General features: G+C 38.0%; 1 protein-coding gene across 4 annotated transcripts in view; it reads left to right on the forward strand.

Annotated features, from left to right (window-relative positions):
• AKAP7 (A-kinase anchoring protein 7) overlaps window positions 1–13,317 on the forward strand; it is a 153,042-nt gene that overhangs the window by 110,974 nt on the left and 28,751 nt on the right. Inside the window, exon 1 of one of the 4 annotated variants that reach the window (XM_032159061.2) lies at window positions 7,397–7,689. The exons of 2 other annotated variants lie outside the window; for them this stretch is intronic. In XM_032159061.2, coding sequence (XP_032014952.1) covers window positions 7,641–7,689 — 49 coding nt within the window. In that variant the 5' untranslated portion in view covers window positions 7,397–7,640. Of the gene's footprint in view, window positions 1–7,396; window positions 7,690–13,317 lie in introns of those variants that run through there. One more of the 4 variants, XM_058435562.1, reaches the window with a different exon arrangement.

Consider the following 13,317-nt stretch of genomic DNA (forward strand, 5'->3'; position numbering starts at 1 on the left):
AGTAATGGGTTAGTGCCTTTAATCTGTTAATGCTCTAGACCTTTCAAAGGAGAAACCAACGTCCTTCACAAGAAGGAAAGAAACATATTTCAGAAACGCCGGTAGGACCCAACGAGTTGATAAAAAGAGATTTAAAGGGAAGAGACTACCATTTTTTAGCTGCCAAGTGTTGGGTGTACATGTGAAGCCTAGACTTTGCTGCCATCTTGGCCAAGGGGGACACTGGGTGGCTGTAAGTATGCATGCTGAGCGTGGGACACTAGGAGGATGAGCCGTGATGATCTTGTCAAGCCACTGAATTAACCACCCCTAGAGTGACACTACCATAGCTTATAGGATTATAGGAGATAATGACATTTCTTTATTTTTAAACCAGATGAATCAAGAACTTTTGGTATTTGCAGCTGAGTGCATCCTAACAGATACACATTTCAGTTGTGGATTAAGAAATGTATGAACAGAAAATAGATTCAGTGGGATATTTAAACGATAGTTCTGACAGTTACCACATGTTGTTAGAAGCATCCATAAACAGACTAATCAGAATGAATACTGACATGGCGTATCGGAGGCATGTCAGCCAGGGCTGTGGTGGACCATGACAGATTTTGAGACCTGCCAAGAGCAACCTTGATTTAACAGCATTTTATCTGGTATAAATAAATTTTCTTTTATTTTGAGGATTCACTTGCATTCTTCCTTATCCCTTTAAGTGTTATTAGAGGAAAAAAAGCTTTCATAATAATATATCGAGTTATTAAAGTACCTTTCATTTGAAGCTTGACATACCAGGAAATGTGACTGACTGTTGTCTTGCCCAAGGTCAAACACTGGGCCACTTTCAGAGCTAAATATAGATTGAGAGCATTCCACATAAAGAATAATTAGGACCTGTGAAAAACCTCCAATGACTTAGAAATTGTAGAACCAAGTTTTCTGTTGTTTACATTGTTAAACTACAAGTAAAATCTTCTCATTGGGCCCTGTTGGTGTTTCTGAAATACGTTTCTTTTCTTCTTGTGAAGGATGTTGGTTTCTCCTCTGAAAGGTCTAGGACATTAAAAGATTAAAAGCACTTGACTAAGAAAGCAGCCATGTCTGATAATGGAAATACTGGTCAGTAGATTAAATATATTCTTTGCTTTTCCTTTTTTTTTTTTCAAATAAGGTTTTAACATCCAAACATTTAACTTGTTTTTGAGGAAGTAACTCATGTCAGTTTTTGTGATTTCATTAATGCTTGAAAAAAAGGTCAGACTGTAAAAAGCAGGGCTGAACAGTATCTGTCTAGAATAAATGACCGTTACTGGCCTTTGTTCTCCTGTTACTGTTTTGGGTTAATAAAACTCCAATATGATTTGGCACAACGGAAATGCTGGGCTCCTTCCAGCTCCCCTAAGGCCATGACTTCAAATGGGGAGCTCGTACCCTCCTTGGGCCCTGGCTCTCTCACCTACTCTGGTGGCACCCCTTGACACAAGAGTTAACTTTACCACAAGAGCTTATGTGATGATCATATTGGCTCATAGTGTGTGTTCAATAAACAGTAGATGGAATTAAACTGATAGCAGGGTATGCTGTAAATGTGAGGTATCCAGATATGTGCTGGGACTTGTCAGCCCTTCTTTCAGCCTCCTACATCCAGTGCTCTACTCCTGTGTGTCCCCTAAGCAGGGAGATAAATTTTCCCCCTAACTTATTTCTCAATTAAGGAAAAGGCTTTGACTATCCATGCCGCTAAATGTTGGACCACACACATAGAAAATAACTGACTGAGTAGTAACCATGGAATAGGCATTTGAAAATTGGCACTAAGCAGAAATGCATCAGCAGAGATTTTGGAATGACTCTTGTGGATTGGTGAAGAATAAGGACTTCTTTAGTAGCTCTTGGTATCTGCTTGTTTCTTCCCCCTTTCCTAAATGCACATATGCTGTATATGGCACCTTATGCTTTTCTCTCTTCTGTTTTATAGAAAAAAAATTCTCTTTCCATTTGCTATACATATTAAAATTGTACAGCATATGGCAGTTTCAAATACAAATACCTATAACTTTTAGTTTTAGAGAAAAACAAAAGCACTGTAAAGAGAAGTAAAAAGTCTGTTGAAAATATGACTAAAGTTAGGAGTAATGGTTTAAAAAAAAGATTCTTGGCTTCCAAATTTCACAGTTAAGACTGATTCTTTTCGCAGGTAATTAAGAACAGGACTTAACCAGTGAGATTTATAGATAAAGTTTATTCGGTTGTGGTTTAATGATGTTGTTTCAGAATCTTTCTCTTTGGTTACAAAATGACTACAAAGATGCAGCAGTGGCTAAACAATAAAGGAGCATCTTTTGGGTCTGGCCTATTGTGGATTGATTATTGAGAGTTGCATTCTTTTTTTTTCTTTTTCTTGAGATGGAGTCTCGCACTGTTGGCTCGGGCTGGAGTGCAGTAGTGCAATCTCGACTCACTGCAACCTCCACCTCCCAGGTTCATGCAATTCTTCTGCCTCAGCGTACCAAGTAGCTGGGATTACAGGCACCCACCACCATGCCCAGCTACGTTTTTTTTTTTGCTTTTGTTTTTGTTTTTTTTTGTATTTTTGGTAGAGACAGGGTTTCACTACAAGAACACAGAGAAACAAAATGTAATATTGGGTATGTCCATCTGATTTTCTTCAGGCCAAGAATAATTGTTTGTCTTTTTGGTACCCAATGGCAACATAAAAATTGGAATATATTCCAAAACATCCCAATTTCCACAAGTTATGTTTCCACGAATTGTCAAGCACTTCTTGAACTTACATACATTTTCACTGAAATTGTGACATTTCTTGGCATAACAGTTTCCATGAGTGGGCTACCTGCTGTGTAATGAAATCTTTCTAAATTGTCTCTTTTGTACTTAAAGGTATGTCTCGTCTCCTAAGGCTTGGTTCCAAAATTTAGAAGGATGAAGTGGTTTTTCTCTTTCTTTACACTTCATCATTTAATGTCCTCTTTTCTCTCCTCTCTTTTGAATAAAAGATATTTACTATTTTTTTGCTTCTCATGTGTCTCTACAAGTTGTCAGACTCAAATTTCCTTTAATTAGAGAGTTGGAAGCCTCAGAAGATTGGGAATTTGTACAGTTTTGGTAAGAATTGGTAATTTGTATAGTTTTGTAGAGTCAGAATCTTACAGCAAGGTTTGCTTTTTATTTTGACTCAGACTTTTCCATGAGGTCTCTCAGAAGTCCAAATATATATATATATGTTCAGTTATAGGTAGAAAAAGATGCTAACCAACAGAGAATAGAGCTTTTGGTCATAGTTAAGAATTATCTTTTTCCATTAGAGACAATAATCAGAGCTGACAGTTAAAGTACATGGACAAGAGGCAGCTGCCACCCACCTCATACTTTTTAGTTTTATTGCTGCCATTTTAAACAATTATAATAAACAACCCAAAATATGATAGCAAGTATAGGCAATTGTCCTAACCATGATTGGTCTGTAGCCAGGCCTGGGAGAAAAGAAAGCATGGAAAGGTTATGGTTTTAAGTTTGTGAACATAGTATCATATCAGATATTTTTCCTCATCAAGGTTAACCTTTTTTAAGTCTTATAGTAGCCCTCCATATACTACTGAGAAGAGTGTTAATTCCCTAATAAAAGGTCATGAATATTGTCAGGGATTATGTTTGTGAATGGTCCAAGTTGCCATTTTTCCCGGAAGATGAATGTGTTCAGGGGCCATTCTGCTATTTCTGTGCTCTCAATTGAGTCATTTTTCCAAGATGTGGCAGGCAACAGTGCTAGGCTCCAGCCCCGAAAAGGGTCTGTCTTTAGGTCCTTTGTTTTGAAATAGGATTATATTACTCTAGCAGCATTAGTAAAGGGATTTGATGGCAAAACATGAGGAACCAAGGCAAGATTTTGATAGAGCTTGCTTAAATAACATTTTTCTGCATAATATTTTGAAATTGTGGTATGCTATTTCATATTGTATATAGCTGAATCTACACACAAATTGTGTTTAATAATACAGAACTCTGGATCAAATGCTTAGGGTTTGTAGAGCCAGACAGATTGAGTTCAGATCCGCTTATTGTCACATACTCTCCGAAAGATTTCACCCAAGTTACTTTGCTGAGCTTACGTTTTTCACCTGTAAAATGGGGATAGTAATACCACCATCCTCAGAGAGCTGTCTTAGAGATTAAATGAATGAGTATACTCAAGTGCCTGGTGTTATGTGTCCAGTAAATTTCAGGTTTTAGGATTCTTATCTTGAATTTCTCCACTGTTTTCTATCTTTCATTATGGTTAATTCACTTAATGCTTATGAAAAAGCCTCTAACATTATCTAGCTCCCCTTCATTCATGCAGAATATCTTGATAAATAGTTAACGACACATTTCATATATATATATATTTTTTTTTCTTTTCTTTTTTTTCCGAGATGGAGTCTTGCTCTGTCATCCAGGCTGGAGTGCAGTGGCTCGATCTCAGCTCACTGCAACCTCCACCTCCCAGGCTCAAGTGATTCTTCTGCCTCAGCCTCCCGAGTAGCTGGGACTATAGGCGTGCACCACCATGCCTGGTTAATTTTTGTATTTTTAATAGAGGCGGGGTTTCACTATGTTAGGCTGGTCTTGAACTCCTGATCTCGTGATCCACCCACCTTGGCCGAAGTGCTGGATTATAGGCATGAGCCACTGCGCCTGGCCATATTTTATTTCTTTTATAGAGACAGGGTCTCACTCGGTCACTCCTGCACTCAGGCTGGAGTACAGTGGTATGATCATAGCTCACTATAACCTTAAACTCCTGGGCTCAAGCAATCCTCCTGCTTCAGCCTCCTGAGTAGCTAGGACTAAGGCATGTGCCACTATGCCTAGCGAATTTTTAAAATTTTTTTGTAGAGATGGGGTCTCACTGTGTTACCCAGGCTGGTCTCGCACTCTTGGCCTCAAGTGATTCTCTCACCTTGGCCCCCAAAAGTGCTGGCATTATAGGCATGAGCCATGGTGCCTGTCCCTATTCTTAATTGCACATTTTCAGAAGCAGTGCCAACAGGGAATAGTTAATAATAAAGTTAAGTTGGTAGGATTTATTGCACGAACATTATCCTCCTGGGCTCTGAGTTTGAGTAGAGGGCCTTTTTGTTTGAAGGCCAGATATATAAGCATTAACTCAAGATGGCAGCCAGTAGGGCACAAAATTGGAAGAGGAGGAGGCAAGATTACTACCTGGTGTTAGAAAGACTGAGGTGCATATAAATACAGCCATCAGACAATCTGTTCTCTTCTTCCCCTCCCCCTCAAATACTATTTTGCAATACAAATTAAAAGCTTTATAATGAACTTACCTGAATTACAGATAAAGATATCAAAACTCTGACAAGGAGGCATGAGTTTCATAACTGTTAATACCTGACATCTGGGATTCAAACCCATGGTTTCCTGACTCTAAAGGTTTTATCACTATACTGATGCTGGTGATTGGGAAATGCCAGGAGTTACTAATTTTCCTCAGTGAAGAACGTTCCCTGCAAATACATCTTCACTGAACACAAAAAGTAATGTTTAGGATAATTGTTCACTGGTTGTTAGGCTATTTTCTTTGTTATTTTGATCACAAAATCATATAATGCTAGTACTGTAGAGGATCCTAATATTCCTACTGCCTTATTTTTGGGTGAAGAAACTGAGGTCCGAGAGGACCAAGGGCTTGTCTGGTGTTTCCTAGCTGGGTAATGGCAGTGTTAAGGCTGGGAAGAACTGCATTCTGTGTCATGTCTCCGGTGTTCAAAATTTGCTGTAGGTTCTGATGATTCCATTTTTAGGCCATTTATTTGCTTTCTAGTCTTAGTAAGGTTTATATTATTGCTTTTAGGACTATTTTACATTTATATACAAAATCATTTTATATTTTAAAACATACACCTGTATTCACTCATGTGTTGGTGAATTTGGGGGAATAATGGAAGAGTTTAAAGTTGCTGTTTATTTATAAGTCACTAAGCTGTGAAGAAACCCAACTGGTTATAAAAGTAGAATTTTACTTAAAATTGTAATGTTCATTGTATGATAGAATGGAGTGTCCTCTTTAAATCAAGGTAAAATAAGCATCTTTACATTTTAAATAGTCTGAAAAAGTGAAAGCAATTTAAAGACATGTAATTCTCTAAACATTAATTTTAATTATGTGGATAGACCTGCCAGTTTAATCAGTCAGATCTTTGCTTTTTATTCCATAGATCTTCACAGTATTTCTAATTTGAAAGTCAAAGTGCATGTTAATGTACCTGTGACATATAAAAACAACTGTGTTCCTTGATGACACTCTCAAATACTCTTTGATATTTGCATCAAAATTATCAAAATTCTATCTTTCAGAAAAAAAGCATTGAAAACAGATACTAGTGTTTGTCAACATCTTCACTGTTTTTTTTTAAAATGCAACAAATATAATTTGTAAAATTGACAATTTTCATTTTTCCATGCTGCAGGCTCTTTTTGTTTGGATGAGTATGAAAGTAGGTGGACTATGTTCAGAACCACTTGAGGTGTTCAATATCATCCTGTTCCCTCTCCTTCTAATCCATGGGAAATAGGTGTGCCTAGCTAGTAAACAGAGGAGTAAGAAAGAATCGGGGTGGAATTTCTGGCACTATGAACAATTTTTCTTTCCTAGAGTGTCATAAACTAAGGCTATTCCCTCTATAAGGTAACAGATTTTGAACAATTACGTGAAATCTGTTATTTCATGTATTAGAGTTCAAAATATAGCCTTTCTTAAAATTAGTTGTTTTGCTGCCCCTGAATTTGCTCAATCACCTTGTGGCTTCATTCAGACAGATGCCCTAATCTTTTATCTTTTTGTCAGTGATGCATCTATATTTGGGTAATTTTCTAGGCTGTTGACATATTTGATGGTATAATTTCAAAATTAATATTGTTGATTACTGCTTTACTAGGGGAATAAGGCAATATATCAGAAAGCAGGAATTTAAAAGATATGCCGTACCGTACAGATAACAGTCGATAGCCTCTTTCCCCACACTTAGTCTATCATTTCTATTGTTCATGCAGTTTGCTAGGTAGTTAATGGTACTTCATACAAGTTGTGGTTCCAGTGTTCTGCTCTGTTGGGTTTTCTATTCATAAACCACAATCTCCTAGGGATAAAAGAAGGCTCTTCCTCTTTAAGTAGCAGACAGAAAATATGGTTTTTTTTCGGGTTTGAATTTTCATGTGTAATTACTGCAGTTGTCTGTAGGAGAAAGGGCTCATTGTGGTTTTTCTCGACTACCTTTCTTAAAGACATATGCAAATAGCCAGACAGTACACATGGCACTGACCTATGGCCAGGGACTCACAGTTTTGTGAGAATACGGGAGCGTACAGCCACTTCCTTCACTCAATGCCAGTCCCAGAGCAGTTGCATTAGGCTGGAGGACTGGAGGTGGAGCCTTTTTTGCTCACGGCAGCAAGTTCCCTTCTCCTTTCTCTCCCCCAGCGGCGTGTGCGTTGGCTCTTCAAGCTGCCTGTGCTGCTCTGTGTAGTGAAAAAGGCAGGGTGTGCTCGCAGACTGTGCTATAAACTGCAGTTTCTATTTGGGGTCCTCACGGAGAAGAACACCAGGAAAGACATACAGGACCAGTGCCATGGGCCAGCTTTGCTGCTTTCCTTTCTCAAGAGATGAAGGAAAAATCAGTAAGTGGGATTTGTACTGTGCAGAATCCTAAGTGCTTGACTATTTTGTGCGGTTGTCTTCTAGGGGTAGTTTTGCTCTTTTTTTACTGGGAAAGATAGCAGACTAATCAGCTATGATTTTTAATGTGTGTTTCTTAAAGGGACTGGTAGGTGTGTAGTTACAAATTAACTGTAAAAGTACTGCAACTCAGTAGATGGGCTGTGTTAAAAATACAAAATACTGAAAACTCATTTCTGATTCTCCTCTGTTGGTATTCTCCCAGCTCATTTTTATCACACTACGTTAGAGTCAGAGTTTAGTTTTGAGTTTCTTTAAATCACTGCATTCAATCTGATATACTGTACAAGCCAGACTTCATTTTTCTTATCTGAAACTGGCATATTTTCAGAGCAATGCTCAACAGTAACAGGTAAAGCTTGTTCTAAAATGACACATATTAGACACTTGCAGATATTTTCATATCTCCCCTGCTTTGTTCTTCCTGGAAGGGATTCACGTGTGCCTGTGAGACCACTCTAAGCAAGTGATGCCGCTTTGCTTCTAGCAGAAACCCCATTGAACCTGCCTAAATGAATGTTGAATTCCACAGCGGCTTATGCCTAGAAAAGACAACTTAAAGTGGTGACATTTGCACTGAATTTTGTTCTTCACTGGCTTATGTATATTCACTAACATTTTAGCTTTGTTAAATGGAATACTGGCATTTTAATTAGTATGCTGAATAGAGTTTTACTTACCCTAGTTGCCCCGAAATAGGGAATTTTTACTTCCTTTTCGATATAATGTTTCCAGTCATACTTGCTAAATTTGCAGCCACATTTGTGTCATATCAGTGCTTGATTCTAATTTAAATAGGTCCATGGAATTTCATAATATCTGGTTCAGATACTGAAAGATGTACGTCTGGTTTATATTTCCTGCTGCTTGTTCTTCAGGAAACTAGCCAGGGACTGTTAAAAAAAAAAATACATATGCTATACCTGTTCACTTGGGAAATAAGACAGTTTTTACAGTAACTCTTTGGGGAATGCTTTGGAATAAATGCTGAAGTCTCCAAACATTGGAAACTGTGGAGCATTTGATTGTTAACAAGGACCCAATAAGCTGTGCTCTAAATTTTACTTGTGAAAGGATACTGTAAAGTGTGTGACAATCCTGCTCTTACAACTTGAGATGACCTTACAACAAAGTCATTCACTTTCTAACAAAGACCATTGGCATTCATTTGGCAGCCCAAGACTTTTCAGGTTATTTGTCAGAATGATTTATTTGTAGTTCCTGAAGATTTGGGTTGGTTGATCTTTTTCTTGGGGAACGCTCCTCTCTGAAAAACCTCGGCATGGGCCGATGCAGGGATAGTGAATTCTTTCCCCACCCTCTTCACTTTCTATTCCACTTCTCAGGGTTTTCCCTTGGAGTGCCTGCTCTCCTGCTCTGTTTCTCTTCTTCCCCTGTCTGTAAGCATCTTTTGGCTCCATCTGAAGCCGTCAAGTTTCAACTCCAGAAGGAATTTGTTCTTTTCTGTCTTCCTTATCAGGGACTGTTGAAGAACAGTCTTCTGTTTTACATACGGTTCTTCCTAATATTGATGGACAGGAAGTAATATGTACTGCTTTTGGGGTTTACTGTCTCAAATTCCAAACTTTAAGAAAAAATGAAGATAGAACTCCATATCTGAAGTAAAGCCCAAGTCTGGAGGTGCAAATTATGGTTAGAAGAAATGCGTTTGCACCCCTGCCCCCATTCACTCCTGATGGCCCCCTGGGTCCTCTCCATTTTCTGCCCATCATTCTTTCCTCTGTCTGATTTTGTGGTTACTTCACTGGTTTTCTCTTCCTAATCTGCTTCATACTCCATTTACACACCCCATGCAAACACATATGCACATTGTAGAGCTGTTTCCTGATGCAGTGTTTTAATTTCTCTGCTACAGGATGGTCTAAAGATAGGCTTCTGTGCCAGGCATCACTGTCCTTCTGGTAATATGTGCCTAACAGTACTTATAAAGGGGACATTTAAAAAGTGGCAGAGAATTTATTGCTCAGTGTGCCTCAAGGAACATATAAATTAGCACAAACTGTGGGTATCTACTCTGTAAGTTGTGCTGATAATGTGAAAGAATCCATAATAGACATTTAGGAGGGTCCAGCTTTTTTCTGATCTTGCTGCTAGATTGTACAGTAACCTCCTGGGTCTTATTTATCTTTGTGTCATCACCTAATAGCCTTGTTAGCCTACTCTGAGCAATGTACTCCTTGAGCATCTACTAAAAGCAGAGCACAAAAATGTGAATACCCACTTCTTCTAATTCTGTAACAGGCGGTGGCCCTAGAATGTTCCTCCTTGAAGGTAGCCCAAATTATGGAGAATTTGATGAGTTTTTGGTGAAAGTTTAAATTTGTGGGTGTTATTCTCAAAACACAGGTGAGTTGGAAAGCTCGTCCTCTGCAGTCCTACAGAGATACAGCAAGGATATACCCAGTTGGTCAAGTGGTAAGAGTCAAGTGACCCCTCCCCTCTCCTGCTGCTATTTTATCCTGCTTTTGCTGTTTGGTGGTGGTGGTAGATAGAAATAATTCTAATTTAATTGATTTATTAGTGCTACTATTTTAGTCTATTGATAGTAAATGATGATTTTTTTTTTAAATCAACTAGTCATGTGGGAGCCTAAGCTGTAGAAAGTTAACTATATGCATACCCAGAAATATTCTTATGCAATTTGAATTGATATATAATAGTTGTACATATTTATGGGGCATGTGATATTTTGGTACATGCATACAATGTGTAAGGATTAAATCAGGGCAATTAGGATATCCATCACCTCAAACATTTATCCTTTCCTTGTGGAGGGAATATTTCAACTTCCAGCTATTTTGGAATGTAAAATAAATTGTTTTTAACTATAGTGACCTTACTGTGCTGTCAAACGTTAGAACCAATTCCTTCTATCTAACTGTGTTTGTATCTATTAACCTCTCATCATCTTTCTCCCCGACAACTTCCCAGCCTCTGGTAACCATCATTCCACTCTATCTCCATGAGATCTAATTTTTTTTATTTTATTTTATTTTTAGCTCCAACATAGGAGTGAGAACATACAATATTTGTCTTTATGTGCCTGGCTTATTTCACTTCCCGTAACGACCTACATTTCCATCCATGTTGCTGAAAATGACAGGATTTTATTCTTTTTTATGGCTGAATCGTATTCCATAGTATATATATACCACATTTTCATTATCCATTTATCTATTGATGGAAAGTTAGGTTGATTCCGTATTTGGCTCTTGTGAATAGTGCTGCAATTAACATTGGGGTGCAGGTATTCCTTTGATACATTGATTTCATTTTCTGTGGATAGATACCCAGTAGTGGGATTGCTAGAAATTTTGCTAATGGGCTGAATTGTCAAATACAGCAGAGCTTGTCATGGTTTATTTATTAATTAGTGCAGCATAAAACACTTTTTTGTTTAAATCTTGGAAGTTAAACATTTTTTCAAACTGTATTTTTCACCACAGGAAGTAGAATACACTGTCAATAAATTCATGTTTCTTGGAAGATTAGGCTCTTTCTCTTGCTATACAAGAACATTGTTAACATTAAAAATTACTGGAAATATTATAGGTTTAACAAATACCATAGGTATTTTCCAATGTAATTTTTGCTGACTACTTATATAGAACTTGATTTATTTGAATTACCTAATTTCTCATATTGAGCTGCCTGAAGGGAATGTCTATCATGAACAGAAATGTCATTGCAGATAACCCACAGTGGTCAATATTGCAGAGGCATATGGACCACTGTGGGTTATCTATCTCATTAAGCAAACCTCACAAGAAAACTTAATAACTATGTAGATACCTCTGTAACTAATTAGAAAACATTGTTTTCTCTTTTCCTGTTGCACATTTTCCCATTTTGAAGTACACTGCTTTTATGTAGAATTAAATAGATGAATGGTAAAGATGAACTGACCTACTTCATGAGTTAGTCAGTATCTTGTCACTGAAAGTATTCAAGGACAGGATGGGGACATCATAAGGACATCACCTTCTAGGGGTGTTGTAGAGGGAGAATGGACTTGCTAATGAATGAATGCACTGACAACTCAGTTTTTTTCTAGTCCTGATATTCTGTGATGGCTGAAAATAAAATATTAGAATAAGTCTGTGTTTTAACAAGACACATTTTAATTTTATACATGAAATATGTGTTAGTGTAGTCTTTTTGTGTGGGATGAATTACTGGGACTATTTATAGTACTCATTTTATAAATATGAGTCAGATGTTGAGATAATTTCTGATATTACATTAATCCATAAATTGAGGTATGCAGTGTGGATTTAATGTCTGGTGAATACATATATATAACCGTAATTACCATAAAGGTGATCAAATTTTACACAAGGACATCTATATTTAGATTTTCCAATTACCTAGAAGTCGTCCTAGAAATCCTATAGGCTTATACTTTGCTCTTCTCATTTGCACCTAGGATATGCTGACTTCATGGTTACCTTTCACATGTCTGCTGTATCTTATCACATGTATTTCAGACACCTCGTATTCAGGGTAGGTGTCGTACATCTTTCAGTAGCACCAGACCCTAACATAGTGTCTTACCCAGAGGAGGCATGTTCTAAATGTTTGTCGATGAAGGGAATGATACACATTTCTTGTGAGTGTGAGAGAGCTTCAGTGTCAATCAGCTTATCAGAGGATAGAATATGGAATAACTGGTTAATGTTGGAACCCATGAAGAGCTTTGGTTACTGAATGTAACAGAGAAACATTTTAACAGGCTCACACTTAGACTTTACATTCTGGGCCCCAGGGAATGAGGATAGGGAACCTCCCATCAAAGGACAGTGACACTTTATTTTTCTTCCTTGCCAGTAAAAATGTGTTTGCCCACAGGGGACACAGCATAACTCCAGTTCTGCCACTGCCTGTTGAAAACATATGGCCCATTGCTTGGCATGCAGTTCTTACTGTAGACAGAGCATAGGCCTGGGAGGACAGAGAGCTGGATGAGAAACCCAGCTCTGCTACTACATCCTGTCTGAGCAAGCTGCTAACATCTCAGGGCTTCAGTTCCTCAGATTTAAGAAGTGGGGGTTGAACTACTCTTGTTTAATTCATTTTTTCCCATTTGCCCCTTAGAGCTAAGAGTCTAGGGAATAAAAGAATGAGTGATATAGATGTGATGCAATTCTTTTTCTTCCTCCTCCTCCAAATCTTCCTCTTTGACTTCCCCTCTTTCTCTTTCTCCTCCTCTTAATTTATTTAATGCTTACTGTGTGCCAAGTACTATGCTAGGATTATGTTCAAGACTGCTTATTAAATGCAACTGTTAGAAAATAGATGCTCCCCTATCTCATTTAAGAGGGCAAGTTGCTGAAAGCCAGAAGTGTGGGGGATTTCTCAGTTACAGTCCCCCGGGGTGCCATGGGGCTGAGAGCTGGTAGAAGGCTGGGATCCCAGGCAGCTCGGCATCTGCTGCCCTCTTTCTGAAGCAGTGAAGCCAGAGGTGTTGTGTGTAACCTGAGACTATGTTTTGCATAAGATTTCTGTGGATAATATTGTGGTAGCAGCAGGAATGGTGTGCAAGGTAAAAA

The sequence above is a fragment of the Hylobates moloch genome, unplaced genomic scaffold (genome assembly GCF_009828535.3).
Source record: "Hylobates moloch isolate HMO894 unplaced genomic scaffold, HMol_V3 SCAFFOLD_2, whole genome shotgun sequence".
Lineage (NCBI taxonomy): Eukaryota > Metazoa > Chordata > Mammalia > Primates > Hylobatidae > Hylobates > Hylobates moloch.